The sequence below is a fragment of the Cygnus atratus genome, chromosome 11 (assembly GCF_013377495.2).
Source record: "Cygnus atratus isolate AKBS03 ecotype Queensland, Australia chromosome 11, CAtr_DNAZoo_HiC_assembly, whole genome shotgun sequence".
In the NCBI taxonomy this organism is placed as follows: domain Eukaryota; kingdom Metazoa; phylum Chordata; class Aves; order Anseriformes; family Anatidae; genus Cygnus; species Cygnus atratus.
This window is the reverse complement of record NC_066372.1, coordinates 19,694,458-19,718,649: the sequence shown is the minus strand read 5'-3', so window position 1 is coordinate 19,718,649 and position 24,192 is coordinate 19,694,458. Positions and strand designations below refer to the sequence as shown.

The window sequence follows — 24,192 nt, the reverse complement described above, 5'->3', positions numbered from 1 at the left end:
GGCGCCGGGCTCCTCTACTTAAGCGCTGTGGTGCTTGCTGCGGGAGGAGAGCACAAACGTTCGTTTTTGGCCATGATAGACCCTTTAGAGAACAACTTGTTCGATCTCCCCGACTACGAGAACACAGAAGATGAAAAGTTTCCGCCCCTCCCACCCCCTGCCTCTCCGGGGGCGGCCGGGGCTGACTGGGCTGAGGCTCGCGGAGGTAGGAGGGCGCCGGGAGCCTCCTGGGCTGAAGTGCTCAGAGACCGGTGTTATGGGGTTGTACTGGAGTTCGCTGCATAAAAATAGTCTTGTATAGCTTTAAAAAAAAGTAGTCAATTCAGGTTGAAGCTGCGCTTGATGCTGTGTATTCATACTTGTGGGAAAAATTCATTTTTGCAGGTTCTATGGAAGTATACACACGCACAGGAATGTCGAACGTAGCATTCCAGCTAGAATTTGGTAGTTTTTGTAGAATGTCTGACCTAGAAAACATCCAAGGCACTTCAGGACAGTAAAACAAGTTATTTGTATTTGAGGAGATCTTAGTGTAATCCAGTGTACTGAACAAGCTAATAGAAAGTATAACGACTTTATTTTTGCTATTATTTATAGTCAATTATGAGTAAAAGTAATGTTAAATACATGTTTTCCTTGGTCCCTATCATGTCTATTCACTAGAAAGGATCAGTTTTGGATGGCTACAATTCTTTGATATATGAAAAAGAGAGTTCTAACTGAACTTCTGATGAATTTCTGATGTTCAGAGTATCAAAATGTTAAACAAGAAATCAGTGTAATAAATAATTATTCATTCTGAAATGTGATGCACAGCGGTACCTTGTCTGTTGCAGTCAAGCGTACACACTAGCCCTAATCAAAAAAACATGAACTTTGGTTTTTAAAAGGCACCCAATTGTGTTCATACGTAACCTCTTTATTTTTGAAGGCTGTACTAGACTTATAAAAGAAGTTCTAAAACTAGGTTGGCTGAAAGAGAAAATCTTTCCTTTGCTAGAAAAGTTGATTCTTCAGAATAGTAAGATACCTATTTTTGTACCAGACTTGCGTGAGAAGGTAGATGAAATATGTAAGCGTTTATTTGGAGTAATATTGCATTGGAACGCTTGTGACTGTTGCCCTTTAGATATGGTAGAAACTTAAATTTTATGTAATATAATTCCAGTTGATGCCATTTGTGCTATGTACTTACAGTATGTTATTTTCTGTATTAGAACCAGATGGAAACCAACAGTCACAGACAAAGGATTCTTCTGTAGCTACACGGAAAGCAGTTAAAAGATCAGTACCTAAATTAGATGCTCACAGGTATTGTTGCATAATGTTTCTTTGATGAATTTGGTGTATGGCTGTGGCGTAATAATTAAGGTTACAGCAATATCTGCTTGGTCATAGCTGAGTAAAATATCAAGGATTTTGGAGATAAAAGTGCTTGTGTGATCTATCTCAAGCTTTTATTCCATGCTTACCTATATAATGCTACTGTTATTCTTAACTTTCTTGAAGTCTCCTTGGGACTTAGTACATAACTAATAATTTTGTTAATGGATAGTAATTATTCATGCATAGGACTCTTCCAGCTGTATCCTCTTTATTTTGCTTTAGACCTAGTATTGTGGATTTCTTTAATTTATTTCAAATGTATTTCAGAATAAATTCTCAGTATAACAGTCACTGGAAGGTTAAAGCATGCCTAACACCCGTCTTACTTACAAACTAGGTAAACTCCGTGTAAAGGATTTCAGTATTTTCCTTGCTTTTATCACTAAAACTGCTGTAAGTTCCTTATGAGCGATGGAAAGCATCTGAGCTTCCCATTTCTTTCATTTTAAAGATAGTGATGAAGTTATTCAGTGATACCACAGGTGGATGCTTTGATTGTGTTTCTAACAAGTTTTACTTGGGCAACATAGATACTAGAACTGACCGTTCCATTTTCTTGCTGTGTAAACAAATCAAAAAGCAGCTTGGACTAGGAATATACGTATTGTGACTTTTGAAGAAAGTCTCATGTCTTACAGCAGTCTTTATTGTATTTTCTGTGTTTTCTTAATGGCTCCTAATTCTGCATCTCTCTCAAATAGAGCTCTGTAGCTTTAGTCAATATAAGGGAATGTGGATTTTTTGTTCGTTTTTCTTAAAAAAGAAAGTTGGTTTTCAAATAACTTTACCTGTTACAGGTTAGTTTCAGAAAGAGGACTTCCTGCCTTAAGACACATGTTTGACAATGTAAAGTTCAAGGGTAAGGGGCATGAGGTAAGACATAATGAACTTTTTAAGTTATTTCCTGGAAGATTAGTTTAAATTGATAGATTGTTGCCTTTCTGATGTGGGGAGGATTGATATTAATCTCTGGTTAGCCAGTTATGTGCAAGGGGGCTTTCTAACAGTATTTGGGTGTACCCTGCTGGGGTTTGTAGTTATAAGCTTAACAAAAAAATACAAGACTACTTAACAAAATAAATGTTATGACATTAAAGCTTTTTGCCTCTCCTTCAAAACTGGAATACCATGTCTGTGACTTTCCGTATTGTCCATAGAAAGAGGTTTTGGGAATTGGAACGGGCTTATAAGACTTGTTAATATATGTGGAATGTCTTACCTTTTTGTTTCATGATCAATTTCTTCTGTAAGTGACAGTCTTCTGGCTGTTGTGACACCTGCATTCCAAAGTTTTTGATATTAAAAGTGTATGACATAGCAGTTTCTTCTCTACAAACTGCTTTATTGTCTTGGATATGCTTAGCATACAAGGAGACTGCTGGCATGCTTGCAAGAATGCCAGTGTGTCTCTGGTTTACAGAAAACACTTATGGTATAAAATTTCTTTTTACAACTGGAGGCACAGAGAAGCTGGACAATACTTATAATCTGAGCAAAAGTCTTTATCAGATAAGGTTATTTAGGTGTATGTTTTTCTGTGTGTTCTAAATATCAAAATAAATACCAGCTGCTTCCCATTAATTTTATCTTTTTTAGATTGAGATCACACCTAGGTTGCTTAAGGGCAACTTTTCAGAAGCTATCAAGTGTTTCACAATATATGCAAATGCTTTCCCTGAGCTCTTATCACTGTTTTTCTCATAGCTTGAAATTGCACTCACAGACTTCATTATGGGAGGAATGATTACCCAAGCGTTCATATTACTTACATTTTCAAGAGACTTTCAAGCTGCAGGTGCTTAATCTTTTTAGAAACATTACTATCATGTTTACTTCTGCAGTCTGCTGACTTAATCAACTTCTAACAGCTGGATATCTTGTTTTATGTTTAAGGCAGAGGACTTGAAGACACTTATACGACATATGGAACACTGGGCTCATAGATTATTTCCAAAATTGCAATTTGATGATTTTATTGACAAAGTAGAGTCTCTGGGAAGCAAAAAGGAAGTTCAGGTATGTATTGTTCCTGTCAGTTTGTCCTCGTGCAATAGTGTAAGGAACAGGTTTAGAACAATTATACAGCAAAAGAAAATATAAGTTATACATACTGCTTAGGTGTATAATGTTATATAAATTAATTTCTCTCATTCTCTCATTTTAAAGAGTTGTTTCCAGTATTTGAAGTATTTAAGGCGTCTGACATTTAGATATAATCTTTATTTAATGTTTCAGAGAATCTGCTTCAACTTTTACAGGGCATCTTTACCAAAGCAATTTGTTGAAGAGTTCTGGAACTCTTCTAATGTTTGAACCTGCAAAGGAAGACTTAGGAAGAATGCTGCTTCATTTGGCTAGGTGACAGATTAAAGGTTAGGAAAGCAATCCACAGCATTCTAACAGACGCATAATGAAGGGAATATTATTTTAGAGTAATAAAATGTAAAGAGAAATTGCGAGTACTATTGAAAACATACCAACATAACAGGAAAGATTTTGTCACAGGTGAAATATTAATTTCTCTTCATCTGCAGACCTGCCTAAAACGGATTAGACTTGATCTTCCTATTTTATCTGAAGACTTCACAAGTAATGAAGGTATGCTTGTTACACTGTTAGTTCAGTGGTTTAAAAACTTTCTTCCCCTCTTACCGACCAGAAAGTAGTGATACATTTTTTTATTTTAGAAGAAATTGTTGAGTGGTCCTCTATTTTAAAACCAGGCTTCTCGGGGTGGGGGGAAGCAAGCTTCTGTGAGACTCAGAACTACTAAACTGAACTCATACTCAGACTGAAGTGCTTTCTGCAGATATTTAAAAGTGCATGGCATACAGGAAGGAAATGAAAAGCGGGTATTACTACTGGTGGTGTTAGCCACGTTCTTGGAAAAAAACCACAGAACTGCAATTATCAAATAAAGATATTCATGATTTTTATTTTAGTCTTATGAGTGTGCGGTCTGAAGAACTCTTGGATCTTATTAGTGTCGAAATCAAGAATTCATTATTGTCTTTATACTACCAGCACTTACAGCGGAGTCAGGATGTTGAGTCTTCTGTAGGGAAAGTACTTACTAATACGTGTGGGCACTGATGCGTGTGTCAGTCTTGCTGTGTGCCTATTCAGTGTTCTTTCTTCTGATATCAAAATCTATCCACTTAACAAATAGATAATTCAGGAGTCTCTTCTACTCAGATGATGACTTTTAGATAAGTCAGAAACAGACTCTTTTTTTTAAAAAGAGGGAGTGGAGTTCACCTAGTCATTTGAAAGAAACTTCATTAGTGGAAATGAGTGTTATAGCCCTTCCTATGGTCTGTTGCAGGTTTTTTTTCTTGCTTTTACTCTGTGAAGTAAAAAGCTGATTGCTCTTGAAACAATTATCTACCTGTTGTCTGGTTTGTGTTCACACCTGGGGAATGAGTTACCCAATGCTACAGCCTTGCCCTACTTGTGGGTAAAACTGTGGGGGTGGTTAATGCTGTGTGGCTGTCTTTGCTGTTGGCTGCATTTGCTAGAAATGGAATGCAGCTATAAGCAGCCACAAATAGTGAAGTAAATGGTTCCTGCCGACAGTGTCTGTAGAGTTATCAGATTTTTCTGTGCGATGGTTCCATACATCTATTTCAGTGAAGTGCTGGTGAGTTCTTGAACCGTGTTAGCCAGTGTACTGCTACAGCTGGTCAGTCCTCAACTGAAGAACTCGAGTTGGTGTCTTGTGTTTTGAAATAAAAATTCAATCTAGCGTATTTTATTAAAAAAAAAAACAAAAACAAAAACAAAAACTTGTCAGCTAACTTCTCTAGTCATGGGCTTAAAGTACTGCGGAGGCACAAGCCTACTTGGCCTCAGGCACTCTTTCAAAAGAGTGCCCTGCCTTCTGTTTGTGGGTGAAGTTTTGTGACAGAATTGGTCTGCCTCCATTTTGTATGTGTTCATCTTAGCAAACGATGAGTAAATGTTCTGTAATAGTAGCACAGTGAACTCAATTATTTAATGTCTGTGTTGAATCTGATTCCTGTAACTACTACTTCCACTTTCCAAAGGGATGGGAAGAAAAGTATCTGGCCTTTCGGTAAGAACAGCTTGAATTTACTGTCCCTTCAACTGTCAAGCACGGCTTACAATTGCTAACTTAGTACCCAGAGCTGTACTTCCCTTAAACTTCAGTATTTATTACTGAAGTGTGTTTGGGTTCTTTTGATTTGTTTTATATTTTGAATATCAGAAATATGGACCTAGACAGAAGATTGCAAGTTAAAACTAAATCACAGAATGATCTTCAGCTGTTGTAACTGTTTTAAAATGTAGAATATAATCAGAAATTATTTAAAATGCTTTGACAGATATTTAGCAGTAGAACTCTGTGTTCAAAGTGCTGCTTTCTGCCCCTCCTCACCCTTTCACTCCTTCAATTTTTATCCAGATGGTGGAGGTGAAAGCAATGGACTGGATACAGCCAATGAAGAAGTATATCCGTGCTCTGGGAACGTAGGAGACCTTGATTCTCTGCCTAGTACAACTCTCACAGAAGAGCAACAACAGCGGATCAGGAGGAACAGGCAGCTGGCCTTGGAACGTAGGCAGGCAAAGATGCAGTGCAACAGCCAGTCACAACGCAACGGTAAGAGTTCTGACTGAAGTGTTAATGTAATAAGCTTAGACAACTGAGCTCCCGAGTCAGGAGCTGTGGTTCGGGTGACAAACTGCAGTCATTAAACACACAGCAGCAGCGCTTTCTTACTGTGGGCCACTTTATTTTTCTTTTAACAGAGTTCTCTCCTAGTTACCCAGAAGAGGAGGAGTTTAATACCCCCATTGCTCAGGGACCTGGCTGATGTCACAGAAGACCCTCAGGTTACTGTGCCCACGGCTGCTGTTACGGAAGCTGAGGACAGAGATACAGAATTGGAATGTGCCAGTGAAAAGCAGAGACCTTTTCCCAGCTCTTGAGTGACTTTAACAGAAGCACCCCACCAGGTTAAGTACTACCATTTTTATTGAAAAGCTGCTGGCTCTTCACACTCCATCTCCAGAAGCGCAGGGAAGCCCTAACTGTGACGCCTGCATGGTTGGGCAGAACTGTTTTCTTCACACTGCCGATGAATTGCTCCGTATGCTGGCAGACAGGACACCATTCTTCATCGTATCAGCATGTGGGACTTCTTTTGTTGTTGTTCACTGACATTGTTTAGGAAATGTTAGTGAGTTTTCTGGCCTACTCTGACCTTTTCTTACAGTTGATGTCAAACTGAGATGTTAAGAGGTTAAGTTTGTATTCATGTTTTTAATGGAAGATACGTAACAGGAGAGTTAAGTCTGAACAAGCATCCTGTTTTTAACTCACTTATCAAGTACCTGTATCTTGTTCTTACAAAACAGAAGCTATTAAATTTCAGAACTCAAACTTGAAATTCTTGTATGAGGCTGTTACACTACAGGCATTCAAAACTTCCCCCTCCCTGGTGCAAGTCAAACATCCTCAGACAAGTACATCTTACAGGACCATAAATTAGCTATCTTTCTTCATCTAATCCTGTTCTCTAACTTGAAGCTCTGTTTCATCTTCCTTTTACAATACCGTTTTTCCCTCTTACACAATAGCAACAGCCATAAAATAACCTCTTCTTTCTGTAGAATGAACAAGAAACTACTCCAAAGTTACCAGCATTATGGTAAAGCTCTGGGACTGTCCTCTGTAGTAGCATAGGGTAGGCCTGTTCAGAACAAGCTGGATTTCTAAAAGTTGAACTAAGACACAAACTGAAGTTAGGACACGAACACCCTTTACAGCTGGTGAAACAAGTTCATGTCAACAGCTGTTATTTTATGCCAGCTGGAGAACTGCAATTAACAAAGGCTCTAGATTAGCATGACTGAGTTCCCTGTTTATAAGCTTGTAGTTATGAGTTAAACTTGCTAAACTCTGTTGGCGGGGAATTAACAGCTACAGTAAGTAGGAAGACATCAGGAAATAATTAGGTTTTAAGAACTTAGTTTATAGAGAACAAGGACAAGTAACTTTTTTTTGAATGGCAGTTGAAAGAATTTACCACGCAGTCTTAAATCTAGAAGATGAGATCTAGCATGTATAAAGTCTTTTAAAAAGTCACATGTATTCCTAATCATAAAAATAATTCTTATTTAAAATAGACAGTTTATCTTAAAATCACTCAAATATTTAAATATTGTTTTTTAAAAAACTTAATTGTACAAATTGAATATGAGTAGAACCTCAAAAAGCCTGTTGGGTTATAGTTCAAGTTCTGATATCAGCTGAAACATCCAATAGAGCCAAGTCCCTGATCTCCTCCAGCAGCTGGTATAAGCTTGGTCCCTTTGTCTGGCAGTACTCCCGATACTCTTCCTCAATTACTTCAACTCTTGCTTTTTCTTGGGCATGCTGGGCTTTTTCTGCAGACTGGCTGACTTCTTTTACCAAATCAGATTTCACCATGTTGAAATTCTTCTGGGAAACCTCCGTGGCTGAAGTCTGGTACGGTGCATTCCTGATTATTTCAAGCTTGATTGTGTCAGCATGGCAGCGGGAAGTCTGCACAAGTATTTTCACCTTAAAAGCAATTCAACAATTATTTTATTTCTCATCATGCTATTTCCTTTTACTTTCTTCAGATTAAATACTCACTGTTATGTGATCGAAAAGGCTTAATGTAACTGATTCTCCAGTGGTTGTAGTGGAAGTAATTTTGTTCTGAAACCGCTGAAGCGATCCAGGCTTCCACTCACAGCTTCTATCACCTCGACAAAAGATGACTAAGCTTTCTTTGTTTTTCATATAAGCAGCACCTTTGATTCCATATCTTAAAAAAAAAAAAAAAAACATGAACAGAATCTTTTAAGAATTTCCACCCTTACCGGTTCTCTTACTAATTTTGAAACCAAAGGAGGGCTAGCTAGGATAAGGTATAAGCAGGGTAGCTTGATAATCCTCCTTCAGGAGCACTTAACGTGTATTATCAAAAAAAGTAACCCTGCAGTATATGAAAACAGCATGAGACGGCGAGTGAGGTTTTTCAAAAGCAGTGAAGCAGAAGTAAAATACAGTCAGTAATCCATTATCTTTGAGCCTGGAATGCCCAGATAATGGAAGAATAGCAGTGTTACGGGTTATTGGAACTCATTCTCCGTTAAAAATGAGTTATTTAAGGTTCAGCAGCATGAGGGGTGAGGAAAACAGAAAAGCAGTCTATGATTTACAAAAAATAGAATAGTGTAATCAGTCAATATTTCCTTTCTTAAGGACCAGAGGTGTCCTTACAGCATTCCAATAATACTTGTGTCTTATTTTTAAACTGAGCCCAAACTCTAATGAACTTACCTTGGTACAAAAACAAGCACGCCATTTGTTCGAATTGAGTAGATAACACCATCTGCTACGCAGCGCTCATCAGTTTCTGGGGTTTTGTCTTTGAAGTACATGCACTGGAAGAGTTCAGTAGACTGTTTCTGAGCATGCTGGGCTGCCTGCGAGCACCCCCCAGGAGAAGAGAAGAGAAAACAGCCTACGTAAATACTCTAATAAACTTGTTTGGCTTAGGTCTTTATATTCATTTTTCCATGACTTAGTCCCCTACACTCACCCCAAAAAAATACATCTGAAAGGAAATCCTGTCTGTGGTAAAGGTGAGTTATAAAGTCATTTTTAGTACTACTCTCAGAAGAAATGTGATATTTAAGTTAAAAAATAATAATAAAAAAATAACAATGAAGTGATAGTAGGGCACTGTAGTATCCAAAAGCTGCAGTCAAGACTGGTATTCTATTCCACTGGGCAGCATACAAACACAGAGACACACTGTGACCGTCTTACCCTGTTCCTGTTATTAATGTGCCTGCACAGTTCCTCAAGATCCTTATTGCTGAGTACTTTATCCTTAACATCTTTAGTTTCCTTCAGAGTGGCTGCCATCAAGAGTCTGTGGACAACTATGTCAGCGTATCTTCTAATTGGAGAAGTAAAATGAGTGTACTTATCTAAAGCGAGTCCTACAAATAAAAAAGGAAGCAGTGAAAAGCAATCAACTGCCTCTCCCCAGCAGTTCAGAAATAACATAAATAGTGTAAAAAATAAGGTGACAGGATACCGTAATGATGAAACTCCTCTTCAGAACAAGAGCCAGTTGAGAAGTACAGTGCATTGGACATCGCGTGAGTGGCCATAGATCGCAACAGTTTGTTTACAATTGGATCTAAGGGATCATCTGCTTTATCCAGGGACTCAGCCAATGTTTTGTTAGACCTGTCAAAAAAGTGTTAATTCTGAATAAAGTTACACTGCCCTGATCGTAACAGCCTACACTTAAACTCCTACAACTTGGAGAACCAAGGACTACAGCAAAACCTGCCTTCGTGCTCTGGGACCTACCGAAATGATACCTCAATGTGATGAGGCTTACAGCCTTCTCATCAGATCCTGACGTACACATTCATTCTAAATTATTTCAAGTCTTGTAAAATTATTACACTGCACTGTAATGATTACATAGCCAAATAGTTAATTGCTTATCTTTAATTAAAGTGGTTAAGATAAGTAGCAAAAGATACCTTGTGTCTATTGGGAAACCTTTGGCACTGGCACATTCTCGAAGTTCAGTAAAAAACTCCTGTCGTGGTGGAGGATGTTGACGCAACAAAGCTTGATGAGGAAAGTGTTCTGAAATCTTTTTTGCCACCCAGTGGTTGGCAAGAATCATACATTCTGCTACAGTCTCATGCACCTCCAGTGGCTGCTTGGGGATCAGATCGTGAATGTTTTTTTTGTCATCCAGTTGCACTCGGATTTCTACCCCTTCTAGTTCTAGAGCACCACAGCTGTCCCGCTTAGCTCTAACGTGCCGTGCTATGTCAGTGAGTTTTGATATTGCCCAAACCAGTTCCTCCAAGTTCTTCTTTCTAGTTCTTTCATCCAAGTCTTTCAGTTCCAGGATATCATCAACAACACTCATGTCTCCATCTAATAATCCCTGTGCTACTTCATAGACTAGCTTGTACGCAGACCGGATGATGGTTTTATTGTAGCAGACTCTCAGTATCTCATATGACTCTCTTTCTAGTTCCCACAAGATGCTTACAGCATACCTTAAAGAAAAAAAGTCACAATGCTATAAACAGCTCTGGTTAGCTTCACATTTCAAGCATATCCAACTGTTGCAAATTTACACATCCCATTCTGTGTTGATTTTTTTTTTACTGGAAACTTTTTTCTTCATGAAACAAACCTGTGTTCAGCAATGCCGCTGAATAATGTGCTTAGCTTTCAGTTTTGTGCATCACTTAATAAATGAGGACCAACTACATCAGCAGTATTTTCAATCTAACTGTTGAGCCAGTGTGCACATAAGACAGAAGGCCAAATCTGTTTTAAAGCACTGATACACTGCAAAAGTTGCTTTTATTCATATTTATTTTATTAGCCAGATGTATCCACTAAGATCATATCTGCACCCTGCATCTCCTCATTTTTGGCCAGCCAAACAACCCTGTAAATTGTATAAAAAAAAAAAAAGAAAAGTGGGGTACCAGGGTAACAACACATTTGAGAAACAGGACAATAGTAGAAAATGTGACCATTCACATGGGTACATGCACCTTTAAGTTGCTGTTAAAATAAAAAGCAAATTGCTAAGGGCATGGGTACACACTATCAGAGGAGATGGTCATTACCTAAGACCGTATTTCAGCTTTTTGTGACTCTCCTACCTTGCTTACAAAAAGTACCAAATACCTCAAAGAGCACAAGCATAAGCAGGTGCTTTGTACAAACGTGTCATGTAAGGTAACATTTCTGTGCATTCACAAAGTGTGCACAATCTAACCGAGCAAAAAAAATTAACAAAAATTTTTCTTTCACACAAGTCGGTGCATCACATGGTGACGCAACTGCTAGCAAAAAGCTGCGCAGGCAGTCAATGACTGGGGAAGGCATTGGGGAAGAATAAAACATCCTCCCCTTTCTTAGCTGCAGTACTGAGTTAAGCCCTATAAAACGCATCATGGAATTACAGAGTTGGACACTTAACTTTTAGTGTTAACTCGCACTGAAAAAAAGTACTACATGAATAAATTCATGGTAACTGCTGCTGTCTGAAAACCTAAACAGGGCTAACAGAGGTAGGAAACCTGGCTTTTGCCATCAGAATTAGTCTGTCAGTAGTTAATTTCATCCAAGAAAAGATTCAGCAACGATGAAAGAAACATTACAAGAGCTCTTCTAATTGGGCAATGTGACAACAATTAATTATTTCAGGAATGCATTTTTCCTGTCTGAAGAAGAAGTCTAACCTCAATCTTCTCAGTGATTTCATGTTATGGATTGAACCTTGCAGGGATTGTGTGTAAGTTCAGCTGGATTGTCCTGCTCAAACAAAATGTATATATGCATTTTGGCAAGGTAAAGGATTACAAAGCAGTCACCTTACAAAAATACCATAGAATTAGAAGTTATTTTTAAACATACATTATTCTTTCAGTTGAAGATTTAGTAACAATGCAAAACATGCACACAATTAATAAACAGAGAGACTGGTAGCAACAACTAAATTACTTGTAAAAATCTCTTTTGTCAGAAATATCACCAAATCTTACCTATCAACTCCACTAAGAAGAGAGCATATGTCAGCACTCAAGACGGCGGGCAGCATATCGTAACGACGATCCGCCAAATAGTAAGTTGTTGCCCTGAAGAATAAAACACAGTCACTGTTCTTCTCACAATGACTCGTTGGTGTTTATCTCCCAAAAAGTTTGCAAAATAACTACGGCGTCAGCAAAACGTAACACACAGTATGATTTCAGAAGGCTGTTCTTAAGGTTATTCTTACCCAACACACACGTGGTACTGAAATTATTCAAACAACTATTTGTGTAAGCACAAGCCTAAGTTTGCCTTCCTCTGTATCTCCAACTTGCAATAAAGGCAGAGCTAGGACTGTACAAAATAAGCTCAGCTCAGAAGAGGTCATTTAATGGCTATACAAACACCTCTGCTGGCCATTAAGTTTACATTTCTTTGTATCTACAGAGATACAATATTTCGTTGTATCTACACAGAACAATACATTTCATAAAGTGATTCAGTGGTCTGAGTTCAAAACAGTGGTAATAACAGAAAAAAGTATGGAATATAACATAAAGTTAAATGTTAAAAACAAGAACTCTTCCAAAAGAGTTAACAGAACTTCTCAATGTTTCCTTAGCAGAGCATTACAAACTTCCAGGCTCCATACATTTTTTAATTTTAGAAAATACATTACCTTGCTCTTGCCTCAACATCAGTGTAAGAATCCGCTGCCACGAAGTAGGTTACGTCTGCAATGTGGACACCTAGCTCTAGATTCCCATTAGGCAGAGTTCTAACGGATAGCGCGTCATCAACATCCTCACAGCCTTTCGGGTCAATGCTGAATACCAAATGTGTATCTCTCAAGTTGAGGCGTTTTTTTTTCCTCTTCTGGATTCACCTTCCACGGATTCTTTGAAGAACTCATGGGCATTTCACTCATCTGCACAAAAACAGTGATGAACGTACAGTTATATCTTTCCTACAAAAATAAGCCAACAAATTAATTAGCTCTTCCTTTTGTAATCCATTGATAGTTCTGTGTTGGTGTACTTTTCCATCCCTGACAAATTCTTTCCTTGCATTTTCCAAGTCAGTCTACTACATTTACTTTCCTGAAAGTATGAAAGAGAATCTGAAAGAATGCTACACATATTATTATCAACTGCTATTACTGTAGTGATATTGCAGCTCTGGCCAACACCAACACTGTATATTGTTTCTTACATTCTTTTTATTTTCTTCAATTAATTTTAGGTAAAATCAAAATACTTCCCCGTGAGAACTGTTTCCCACCCTGGTTGAGGACAAAAAGGATTTAAAGCAATGATTTCAACCAGTCTTGGCCTTTAGGATCAGCACTATAAACACATATAAAGACAATAATATCTTAACAGTCTACATCAAATTAGATGTAAGAGTTTGTAATTTTCTCCTCATAGTGAACAGATTATCTTCAAATCATTCTTGACTTGAAAATTCTTAGCATCTCTAAAACCACTGATATCCACAAGTAATTCCAGAAAAATACTCTAAAAATAGTTTTCAGTTTTCAAAAGACTGTTGGCAATACGCTCAGCTGAAAGAGGGCCCCCCTCTTTGAGGAACAAGAGCCTAGAAATGAACAGAAAAGAATGTACCTAATCACAAAGACTAACCTGGATTTCTGAGAAAGGGGCTATAGAAATGCTGTTCTCCACCAGAATAGCTGCAATTTCCCCTTCGAGATCTCCAATTCTTCCTAAAACCCTCACAAAGTGTCCATTTGGATACACAGAATTTGATTCCCAAGAATCAATGCGCACAACAACTCTGTACTCCTGCAGCAAGACAATTCTTCTGTTAAAACAGCAATCTGCTCCTGACAAGCAATCAACATAAACATTCTTCGGAGGCAAACACAGCAATCCAAAGAGACTAGCAACTCTAAGAACTTTTCAGAAAGGAAAAATAAACCCACGATCAGAAGTTTACTGAGAATTACATTTATTTCCCAATAAATTACTCATTTGGGGTCATTATATAAAGAATCTCTAACTTGAAATAAATACTTTTTAAAAAAAAAAAAAAGACAAAACCAAGATGTAAACAAGTATTCCTATGCCACAGAAAACAATTGGAATTTACAGCCCATTTACAGCAGCTAGGAATGAACAAAGCCACGTTTCTTGTTGCTGCAGGAATGGCTGGCCAATCATAATCATTCATTAACAATTTGTTGAAAAGCTCCCCTTCGTACTTTCACCAGTTATATATAGTCATAGAGCCAATAAGGCTGCAAGGGCTATTGCATTTCAGACCCCTAATATGACCCTGAATTTATCAGGAAACAAACCAAACCAAACCAAACCAAGCCACAAAAATACACAAAGCGAGCAGCGTACAAATGCTCAGGGTGCCTGGATGGACTGTGGGACATCCAGAACTACGATACGCTTTATTACCTGAAGGTTACAGTTCTGACAGGAATTGAACACACTTCTTCATATTGAACTGTGTCCTGCTTCCACAAACTTAACTTGATTAATAGTTCTCTACCTGTCTTTTTGCCTTGAAAACATCATGAGAGCATATAACACCCAGGCAATTTTGTAGGAATACAGAACAGAGAAATGCTTCTGCCAAATTACCTGTAGTGCTTCAGCTTGCTGGGTACTGATCCGGATTTTGGGAATTCTGTAGTCCCAAGGTGTAACAAGGATTTTCTGAGCATTTCTGCCCTGGGACTGGCTTTCTTCTTTAGAAGGGAAAGTGACCACATAATCCCTCCAGTTCTTTTGAATGATTCCAACAACTTTACCTTTTAATAAGGGACATTGTTGGCAGTACATTAAAGAGTTAAACAGGGACATGAAAGGAAACACGAGAGAGGTATAGAAGATCCATTGCTTTGTAATATGAACTAATATTTCCACAAATCTGTATTATAATTGCTAACAACTTATATTATGCAGGAAACAATATAAGTTTGTAATAAATCATCATTGGCACATCCAGCTTTTATTGAGCTTTTACTTCTGTGGATACTAACAGAGACTAACTCATTGTATAGATTTAAATTGATACGGCACTTAAATGATTCAGTGAGATTCTCACTACTACTAAAACGTGTCTAAGTCTAGTAAAAAATACAGAAAAGATTTACTAGCAAAGACCAAAATTATATAGTATTTTCTGGTAGGAAGAGAACTAATCTCGAACTTTTAACTCTGACCTCAGCACACTCATAAGATGCAGGAAAGGGACTATAAAATGAAGACTACAATACAGATCAGACCAGAAAAGTGAGGTAATCTTAATAAATATTGTATCATTCTATCTACTTTACCTGTGGGCATAGGATCACCAGTGGTGTCAGCAGGTGCTTTATCCTCCGTCTCATTTTCACAAAGGGCAACAATCCTTCCTTTCCATTCGTGCAAAGGTAGTAACTCTACAGCTACCACATCACCGTGGATTGCACGATTTCGAGCTCTGGCCCCATAAATAAGGATGTCGCTTTGAAGGTCTAAATTTAAAATAAAAAGAAATACAACTAGGAACTACTTAAAACTTCAAGTCCCTTCACTGCCCTTGGCAGCATTCCGCTGAATTAAGTTTATAGAAAAGGATATTTGCAGTACTTCCAAAAGGACTGTTGGCAAGTAATTAATACTGCACAAAAATTAAAACCTTTCCCTCATTTTTTTTAAAAGGAGACATATTAAGCAATTCTTTAAGAGAACTCTTAAATAAAAAGCAGCATAGGCTAGGATGGTATCATTGTTCTTAGGAAGCAGTTTTAAAAACACACAGCACAGTTAAATTGTGGAAACCACTGCCACAGAGTTTTTAAAGAATGGTTTGTATATTGAACACTGGTTTAGCTGTTAGGTCTGTCAGAGGAACATTTGAAAGTACTTACTAGTGAAACCTGATACAAAATACCTGTGCAAGCAAAATGTGCTGTTCCCTCAAAGGTATTAATTACTAAATCATACCAGAAGGACAATACCGGTGTTCTTATCTGATCCTAAAAGCATTTTCCCTATTACATTCACAATGACCAGCTCCCTAATCCTGCCAACATCTCTGCAAACACTTATTTCAACCAAATGAGTGGTCATACGAAGTTTGAGCAAGCACAAATAAAACAATTTGCATCAATATTTAACTTTAGAAAAAGTCTAGAGAAACTCATTAGTAGGACAGGAGTCCAAAACACAGCCAAAGGTACTAAGAATGGGGAAGGAGGATATACAGGGTATGGTCTTCTCAGGAGGTCCAGTCTCTGGGGTAATCTCCAGCCTCCTTTCTGGCCCATAAAAGGAAAAAAAAATAAGCATCACAGTATCTTAGCTTTCATCTTGATTAAGAACTGAACAGCTATATATATATGGCAACGTGGATTCACGTAAAAAGCACAGAGAGCATCAAGAAGTCATTGAACACATCCTCTCATCATCTTTTCACCTGTTTCTTTGCTGCCAAATCCCTGAAGTCGAACAAAAGCTTCCAATTGTGCTCGATGCTTATTGACATTCAGAGTACCCTAAAAGTAATAAACCAATAAACAGAATGAAATAGTCACGTCCCTTAATAGCAAACTTTAAAGTATACATTTTTGTTCTTACAACAATTTTTAGATAAATTAGCTGTTTTCATTGATATTTAGGTTATGTTGAACGGGACTGTACTCTCTACAGGGAGAGAATGTACAATGCAGCCGTTTAAGCACTCGCTTCTGTAAAGGAATGGCAAGTTCTTTTAAATGCTCAATTTAACCGTAAGGCAGTAAAGGTCATTTTATTCAAAGCACAGGCAGTGTAAGATTACTTTTGTTGCCTGCCCTAATACTGAATCTCCAAATCTCAAGTGAAAAAGAAAACTCAAGTCTATCTGTTCACATTCTGTTTTCACCTCACTAGTTAAATAGTCAAGCAAGGAACAAATTACTACCTCTAATTCTTTAAATTATTTTTTAAGTGAAGCCAACCAACAATTAAGGCCCTGAGCAGCCATAAAATTGTAAATTAACTTCACTGAGATATAGACTGTGTGCAAATGAAGTAAGAAATGCTGCCCTTGTACAGCATTATCTATATTTGAGAATTAGATACAGTTGTTCCATATCACACATGGCACAAGACTGCATCTTTATGTGTATAATTTCTAAATAGCAACTGACCTGTATATATCTTCCAGATTTTATCCCAGCCTCCAATATTTCCATGGGTAAGTGCTCAGGATATTCTTTTCCGTTGTTTTCTTGGTTTTCAGTCTCCCGTTCATGCCGAGCTTGAAGTATAGAGTCAAAGAGTTCGTGGGCAGCCTTTAAGTCAGGCCAAAAGTTATCCAAGTAATTCTGTACGCGCATATATTAACAAACAAGAAAGGATTTAGAGGTCACTGTTATTTTAATAATGCTTCATTTGAAAAGCCTATTATACAAAAGAGCTGCCTCGTGCACTCATGGGCTGTCTAGTGCTTGGTAACACATGCTCAGATTGCATTTCCAAATGGCAGTGATGTGTCTGCTCTAAATACCACAGATCTGTTCCAGATTCACCCTAAGTCATTTGGTAAATATAACAAAAGAGATATGACTGTTAGGAAAACATCCTAAACTAGAGATTCTCAAACTTCTACTAGCAATATACCCCATCCAAGCTACATAATTCTTGTAAAGTGCCACAGCAAAATCATCAAACTGGCAACCCGCTATTATTTGTATGCATTTTGTATGATTCTCTGTACTACATTTGAACCATAGTCATAGGAACAATTTGAGCATAGTCATTTTTATACAAATTTGAAGTAAATCTGGTTGGTTTTACTTAATATCCTATCACGACCAAACATAAACATCCTATCCATGTATCCAGCTGAATACAAGCAGTATCATAGATCAACAACTAAATGACAAATTATCTTCTCATGCATCAGTGTATCCTATATAGTCAAGGCTAACACACACTGTCAGAATAATGCTGATGAATATTTTGGCTACTTCTGTTTACAGAATGCTTGCACTACAGATTTAGATATCTGGCTGAGGTAACCTATTATTGGTCACAGTGACAAATTCTTTAAAAACAAGGAAAACAATGAAAAGGGCTCCTAAGAAGGATGATCTGTATCTTTAAAGCTGCTGTTTTTCTTTTCAGTTCTCTGCTTTGCTCACTCTCCATTTTTAATGACATTCCCATGACAGTCATCTTTGCTTTCTTTGAGAAATGAAGTCATGAGTTAGAATTGTAGTATTTTTACATGTAAACTCTGAAATGATTTGCACTATACATTGGGCTTTAAAGTACTTGCTTTGTCATTTTGATGAAGCACCAAGGCAACCTTCTTCTATTTTCCTGGCATGTTACCTTGAAGGAAATCACAAACACTCCTTCTGTTTCATTTCCGTACTGCCTGATAGCATCTTCATCTTCTGTTACCATAACAACTGGCATCTGACCCAAGCAGTGATTATAATACCAGACTGCTGCATTGTAAATACTCCTAGAAAAGCAAAGTTTGAAATAAGACTCCTGGCATATCTCATTTGCTACTTGCAAGATGTTTGCAGACTTTGTATAAATGAGATTCTGGTTTTACACTTATTCTTCTGAGATACATACAACAAACTACATAAACTTTATACCCTCAAAAACTTATGTGCCACACATGAGCACTGAGAGGACAGAAAAAGAAAGTGCTTCCTCCCCAGTACATCTCTATGTGCCCCAGCTGCAACATCATGTATTATTCCTCTGAATGAAAGCTTGTAAAAATCTAGTTGGAACTGCCAGTAGTCCAGCACTGTGGGGTTTGTAGGCTATGAGACACTACATCTAACGGGATCTAAAGTGATCTATTTATTATGCTAAAGCATCCTTTAAAATGGTTGTCCAACTTTAAAATGATCGATGCTTTTTATTTTAGCATTATTGCATTTAATTAATGTGTCTGTTTTCCTCTGAAAACAACGTTGAAACTTTCTTAATCACAAAAGGACAGTCTAGACTTTTAGAATTGTTGTGAACTGTTCCAGAGCTAAGCAGAGGAAGAGTATGAACTCTTACATATCCAGTGTCTACTAATATTTCTAAATACAATGTCATGATGTTATTCAGTGTAGAACTATGCAAGTTAAAGCAAACCTGGTCTGCCATTTCTCCATCGATTCTCCCTTCTCTCTTGGCCGGTAAGAATGCTGGTGGAATTCATTAGCAAACACTGTACAGTCATGACGGGCATCCTTCACCAGATTTCGCAACTTGTTGTACTGTCTGGAATACAAAAAAGATCAATATAACATTATCAAAAGAAAGAACAGGAGTATTTTAATTCTAGCTCAAAATACAGCTGAAAAACTCAAGGAAAATTACTATAATGCATAAAGAAATGCATTTATTAAATTCTGCCATTGACAATAAAACCTAAAAAATCATCTGTAAGCAAGCTTCTCTAATTTTCATTATGAATACTTCTGATTTTTAAACATAGTTGTTTTCCAATGAGCCCCACAAAACATCGTAAATGTTCAGGAACTTATTTTATTATTTCTGGGACAAGACATTTTTTCAAAGATGTTTATGCTTTATTAATCCCAGAAGAACTTGATAGCAAACTGCACTCTCATATGCTACGGCAATATGGTTCGTGTCTGATAAGGTAAGTACCATGTACTAGTATTACTCGCTCCTCAAAGACAAGTGCTCAATCTGTAATACAGCAGGAACAAAACCACATGCATAATTTAGTTGTTGCATACAATACATCATTACTGCAAATTCTCCTTAATTCCTGTAACAAGCCATCTGATTAGTTCATAATGTTACAGGTTTAATATTAATATTCACTATTAAGTGAAAAATATGCCAGGCATTGATGCCTACAGATCACAAAGGATCACAGTTCTTTCTCTTCTGTAAAATCATATTAAGACACTTGAAAGACCTAACAACAATTTAAGCACAGCATTTTGCTGACTTTGGGTAGCTGTGCTTAAATACATATTTTACAAACTTAATATGTTACTTCAACCTATATTAAAAAATGAGTTATTATAGGATAAGTACCTGCGACCTTTTTGATGTTGCACAGCTTGGCATGCTGTTTGCATGAAAATAATACCTTTCAGCTCCGGAAACTCAAGAATCTCAAGGTAATCTTGAACAACCTTCCAGTCTGGGACAACGTAATGAGTCACATCATCTGATAACAATTTGCCATCTAAAATACAATTCAGAGGTTAAAGGTTTAAACTTTCAGTCGCAATATTGCTCTCTTAAAAACACCTTCAAATGCCAGGACATTAGAGTTGTGTATCTTCAAAGGTATACATACGTATTTTTCTGATGAACAAAGTTATAATGACTATTACAGTGCAATTCTGTGGTACAATCTCTACAATTTGTGATGGAGCCCTTTTGCTATCCACGGATGCCAAAATGTAGGATAAATTCTATCCAAATGTGTGAAAAAGATCCAATTTCATCAGGAAAAGCAAGTTACTTGAAGAGTGCAGGTAACATTCCTTCTTCTCCTCTGCTTCCACATGAAAAGAGAGATGATATTTCTACCAGAGAATGGAATTATTCAAAGGGTGTACCACTTTGTCAGAGCTCTCTATTCAACGCTATCCATTTACAACAGGCTCTTTTTCTGTACCTTCGCATAAAAGAATACAGATAAGAGAAGACATTCTTGAATCTAAACTATTACCATCATTGCCAATTCTCTCTATTAGAGACTCCATCCCTTAGGCATACGCCATCAAAATATCATAACAAATCCCTCATAGATTAAATCTTAAAATGTCCCCCCAAATTAATTAGTTTAACTACTTTAGATATTTCAATGATTACCCACTAAACTTTTAGCTGGCAGGCATTAACTCCTCTGATTTTTTCTCGTTATCTACTTATCCCTTACAATATTATAGAAACTGAACTGCTGAATTTAGTGCAGGCAAATTATAAAGAATAAAACTATACAGATCTTGACAAGTCTGGTTATTGTCATGAATTTCTTAAAAGCTGTCACAGGACAAACCGTCATCTATTACCTGTTATCACTAGATGTGTGATTCCAGTAAGCACAATTCTGCATACAGTAACAAGGCTACATCTCACTCCGGAGGTATATAATGGATGATGGCAGAATGCATATAAGAAAGCTAATATTTATTAATAATTCAGAAGAGCATTAAAAGTGAAATGTCACTCAAAGAGTTAAGTGATCTGCTCATGTTAAGCTATCCTTTTCTAGCCCATACATCTAGATCAGAATAACTTTTAAATAGAAACCGCATGCCACTAAAAGTATCTGCAGATGTGATTTATGTAGGCGGTCTCTCACAACACATAAGGAAAGTCTGATCAGCACAGTGTGTAGAGTCAGGAATAAAAATAAATGTTCTCCTTACCTCTGAGTTACCTGGAATAATTATAAATGGACATATTCTGACACTCGTCTACAGCACAATTTACATTCAAGCCCAGAAGAGGGAAAGTTAGGCATAGGGAGAGAGGTAAGACTTTTGTCTGGTACGTGTCTGTAATTTATCGTTAGGGAATTCAGAACCAAATTCAATACACTCCTCTACAGCACTGAGATCCATAAAAGATCAGTAATTATAACTAGTCCTGACATCCTAGATCACCGTAACAAACAATTATGCTTAATTATTTAACAGAAATAATTGCTGACGCAGAATAACAAATGCTTCATGATAACCACTTGGCTGCATTAACAGGTAAGGTATACAACTTAACTCACACTATAAAGCAGCACCCTGCAGAAAGTAACGTACATATAAGAACTTTTTTAAAAGCAAAGTGTGAAACATGGGTGTTTCCTGGCACACCTCCACACCCCTTCAGCCTTTACCCCAGTCACCAAGCCGTTGCCAGCCAAAGCCTGTATCAATCCACGTCTCTTTTCAGTTCCTTTCTTCTCCCCTAACACTCCGTTTATTCCTGACTGGTTTTGCCTTGAAGCAGCACTCTCCCCATGCCCCCGAGCTGCTCATTTCCCCACTGCTCCGCGTGCTGCCGCCCCTCACACCAACCCTCAAGCTCAGGACAGCAGTGGGGGGCTTCCCAGTTTTTAGAAAACTTTTCCCCTGCCCCATCTCCCCCCTCCCCGCCGCCCTTTTCTCTCCTCAGCCCGCCACTGCCCCGGCGGTTCCTGTCAGGCCTCGCCGGCGGCGAGCTGAGGCGCCCCGGGACGAGCCGCCCCCAGAGCCCCCTGCCTCAGCCGCCCCAGCCCGGCTCCCTCAGCACCCCCAGCCCGGCTCCCTCAGCCCACGTCCCCCCTGCCCCTTCCTCCCGGAGCCCTCCCCGCCAGCCAGCTCACCGCCGGGGCAGCCTGCCCGGCACAGGGCGCTGCGGCACGGCACGTCGGGCCGCAGGTAGTGCTCCCGCACGACGCGCACCGAGCGGCCCTGCTGGCTCCGCAGCTGCAGCACTTTCTCCGTGCGGAGCATTCCGGCGGAGCCACAGCTCGGCCAGGCCCGGCCCGGTGCTCGGCGGCCGCCTGCGCACGGTGCGAGGGGCGGTGCTGCACAGCGAGGGAGGGACGGAGCGGGGCGGAGGGGAGGGACGGGAAAGCGGCGGGACGGCGGCGGGGGGCGCTGCTGGGACCGGCCCGGGCGAGCGGTGTGGTGGCGGAGGGTCTGGGATGAGAGAAATCTCTGAGAGGCAGGCGGGGAGGGCTGAGGGAACCGGGCTGCAGCTGAGGGGACGGGCAGTAAGGAGTTGAGGGGAGATTCTGAGGGGTAGGTGGGAGTGAGCTGAGGGGAAGTTCTGAGGGAGAGGTGTGAAAAAGCTGAGGGGAATTTCTGAGGAATAGGTGCGAGTGAGTTGAGGTAACTGGGGCTGCAGCCCGGGAAAGTTCTGAGGGACAGGCAGGAGCAAGCTGAGGGAGTTTGTGAGGGACAGGTAGTGAGGAGCTGGGGGAGTTTCTGAGGGACAGGCAGTAAGGAGTTGAGGGGAGATTCTGAGGGGTAGGCGGGAGTGAGCTGAGGGGAAATTCTGAGGGAGAGGTGTGAAAAAGCTGAGGGGAATTTCTGAGGAGTAGGTGCAAGTGAGTTGAGGGAACTGGGGCTTAAGCCCGGGGAAGTTCTGAGGGACAGGCAGGAGCGAGCTGAGGGAGTTTGTGAGGGACAGGCAGTAAGGAGCTAAGGGAGTCCGTGAGGGGCAGGCTGGAGCAAGCTGAGGGGAAATTCTGAGGGAGAGGGGTCTGGAGGCACTGGGAGACTGGAAAGGCTCCAGAGAAGAACAAGAAGAGGTTATCTTGCTATGCTAAACTGTAGTCCTGCATAAATGCACGTGTGTGAACCTCCATGGTCGTTCATGGCATCTCCCAGGAGCAGCCCCAGGTCTGTGAGCTAGGGAAGGTGGCTGGGGTGAGCAAGGGGTGCAGGCAAGCCCTAATGTCAAATGATTTACAGTAGGCACCGATGTTGTTCCTCACGTTTACAGAGGGAAGATGATGGCAATGAAAGATTAATTCTTGCTCAAGATGAAACAAAAGCAGGGGAGGGTCATGAGTGCAACACAGTGTTTCTGGGTCCCAATCAGTGTTCCTTAAATAAGGCTGTGATGCAGCTAGTATGGCATTTTGGGGATGATTTTGACAATAAAGAAGCATTAATACGTTTTCAGAAATGCCTACATCATAACCTTATTTGAACAGAATATGTGGTGCAAACTGTTTGTCCTTACGAGGAAAAAAGACTGGGAAAGAGCCAAGGCAGTATGTCACTGTATGTTCCTGTTTATTCTACTTGCTTATTTTTCACATATTTTATAAAATGTGTATCTCCAATGACTAATACTTCTGAGTAACCAATTGGTGCCAGTAAATGGAAGTACCATCTGTAAGAAACTGATTTGTAGAAGCCAAGTTCTCAAACATATGAGGAGGAGGAGGTGTTATAACTTAGTGAGAGACGACTGAAGTGTGGACTTGGTTTTGGGAGTCTAGATGATTTTAGATGCGTTATGTAAGCAGGACGTGAGAGGAAAGGGGAAATGGAGACCAAAATGATGGAGCTCTTCTTCAGTAGGAACAAAGATGGGGTAGCCAGTGGTGACAGAAAGGGGAAGAAAAAGACAACGTTTTGGGGAAAGATAGTGAATTCAATTTGAAATGCAGTGGGTGCTGCCTGCTGTGACTGTGAAGAACGCACATCCATGTGCCTACTGTGTCATTCAGTGACTGCAATAAAAGTAAGGTTAATTAAA

At 39.1% G+C, this 24,192-nt stretch overlaps 2 protein-coding genes and 1 non-coding gene across 3 annotated transcripts; 2 read left to right on the top strand and 1 right to left on the bottom strand.

Annotated features, from left to right (window-relative positions):
* Nucleotides 1-50: 50 nt before the first annotated feature.
* Nucleotides 51-8,049, top strand: TIPIN (TIMELESS interacting protein). Its single transcript, XM_035554662.2, has 7 exons — nucleotides 51-205; nucleotides 1,218-1,311; nucleotides 2,184-2,259; nucleotides 3,280-3,402; nucleotides 3,921-3,984; nucleotides 5,813-6,010; nucleotides 6,160-8,049. Exons 1-7 carry the CDS (start codon nucleotides 73-75, stop codon nucleotides 6,222-6,224), a joined length of 753 nt encoding a protein of 250 aa, XP_035410555.1. The 5' UTR covers nucleotides 51-72; the 3' UTR covers nucleotides 6,225-8,049.
* Nucleotides 4,872-5,008, top strand: LOC118252065 (small Cajal body-specific RNA 14). Its single transcript, XR_004780038.1, has one exon. It is a non-coding gene; the product is annotated as a small Cajal body-specific RNA 14 (non-coding RNA).
* DIS3L (DIS3 like exosome 3'-5' exoribonuclease) lies at nucleotides 7,646-22,487 on the bottom strand. Its single transcript, XM_035554658.2, is given in 18 exon segments — nucleotides 7,646-7,957; nucleotides 8,033-8,207; nucleotides 8,726-8,871; nucleotides 9,218-9,393; nucleotides 9,492-9,646; nucleotides 9,952-10,485; nucleotides 11,992-12,084; nucleotides 12,660-12,847; nucleotides 12,849-12,908; nucleotides 13,624-13,785; nucleotides 14,596-14,765; nucleotides 15,294-15,473; nucleotides 16,418-16,496; nucleotides 17,133-17,309; nucleotides 18,322-18,457; nucleotides 19,099-19,227; nucleotides 20,020-20,173; nucleotides 22,301-22,487. Coding segments are annotated over 18 exon segments (3,156 nt in total). The 5' UTR covers nucleotides 22,431-22,487.
* Between the last annotated feature and the right edge of the window lie 1,705 nt (nucleotides 22,488-24,192).

Excerpts from the sequence above, each read along its gene's own strand:
- TIPIN (XM_035554662.2), top strand. The coding sequence starts at position 73 with ATGATAGACCCTTTAGAGAACAACTTGTTCGATCTCCCCGACTACGAG. Across the intron at positions 2,260-3,279 it reads TCAAGGGTAAGGGGCATGAG|GCAGAGGACTTGAAGACACT; the intron begins GTAAGACATAAT and ends TTTATGTTTAAG. Across the intron at positions 3,403-3,920 it reads GAAGCAAAAAGGAAGTTCAG|ACCTGCCTAAAACGGATTAG; the intron begins GTATGTATTGTT and ends CTTCATCTGCAG.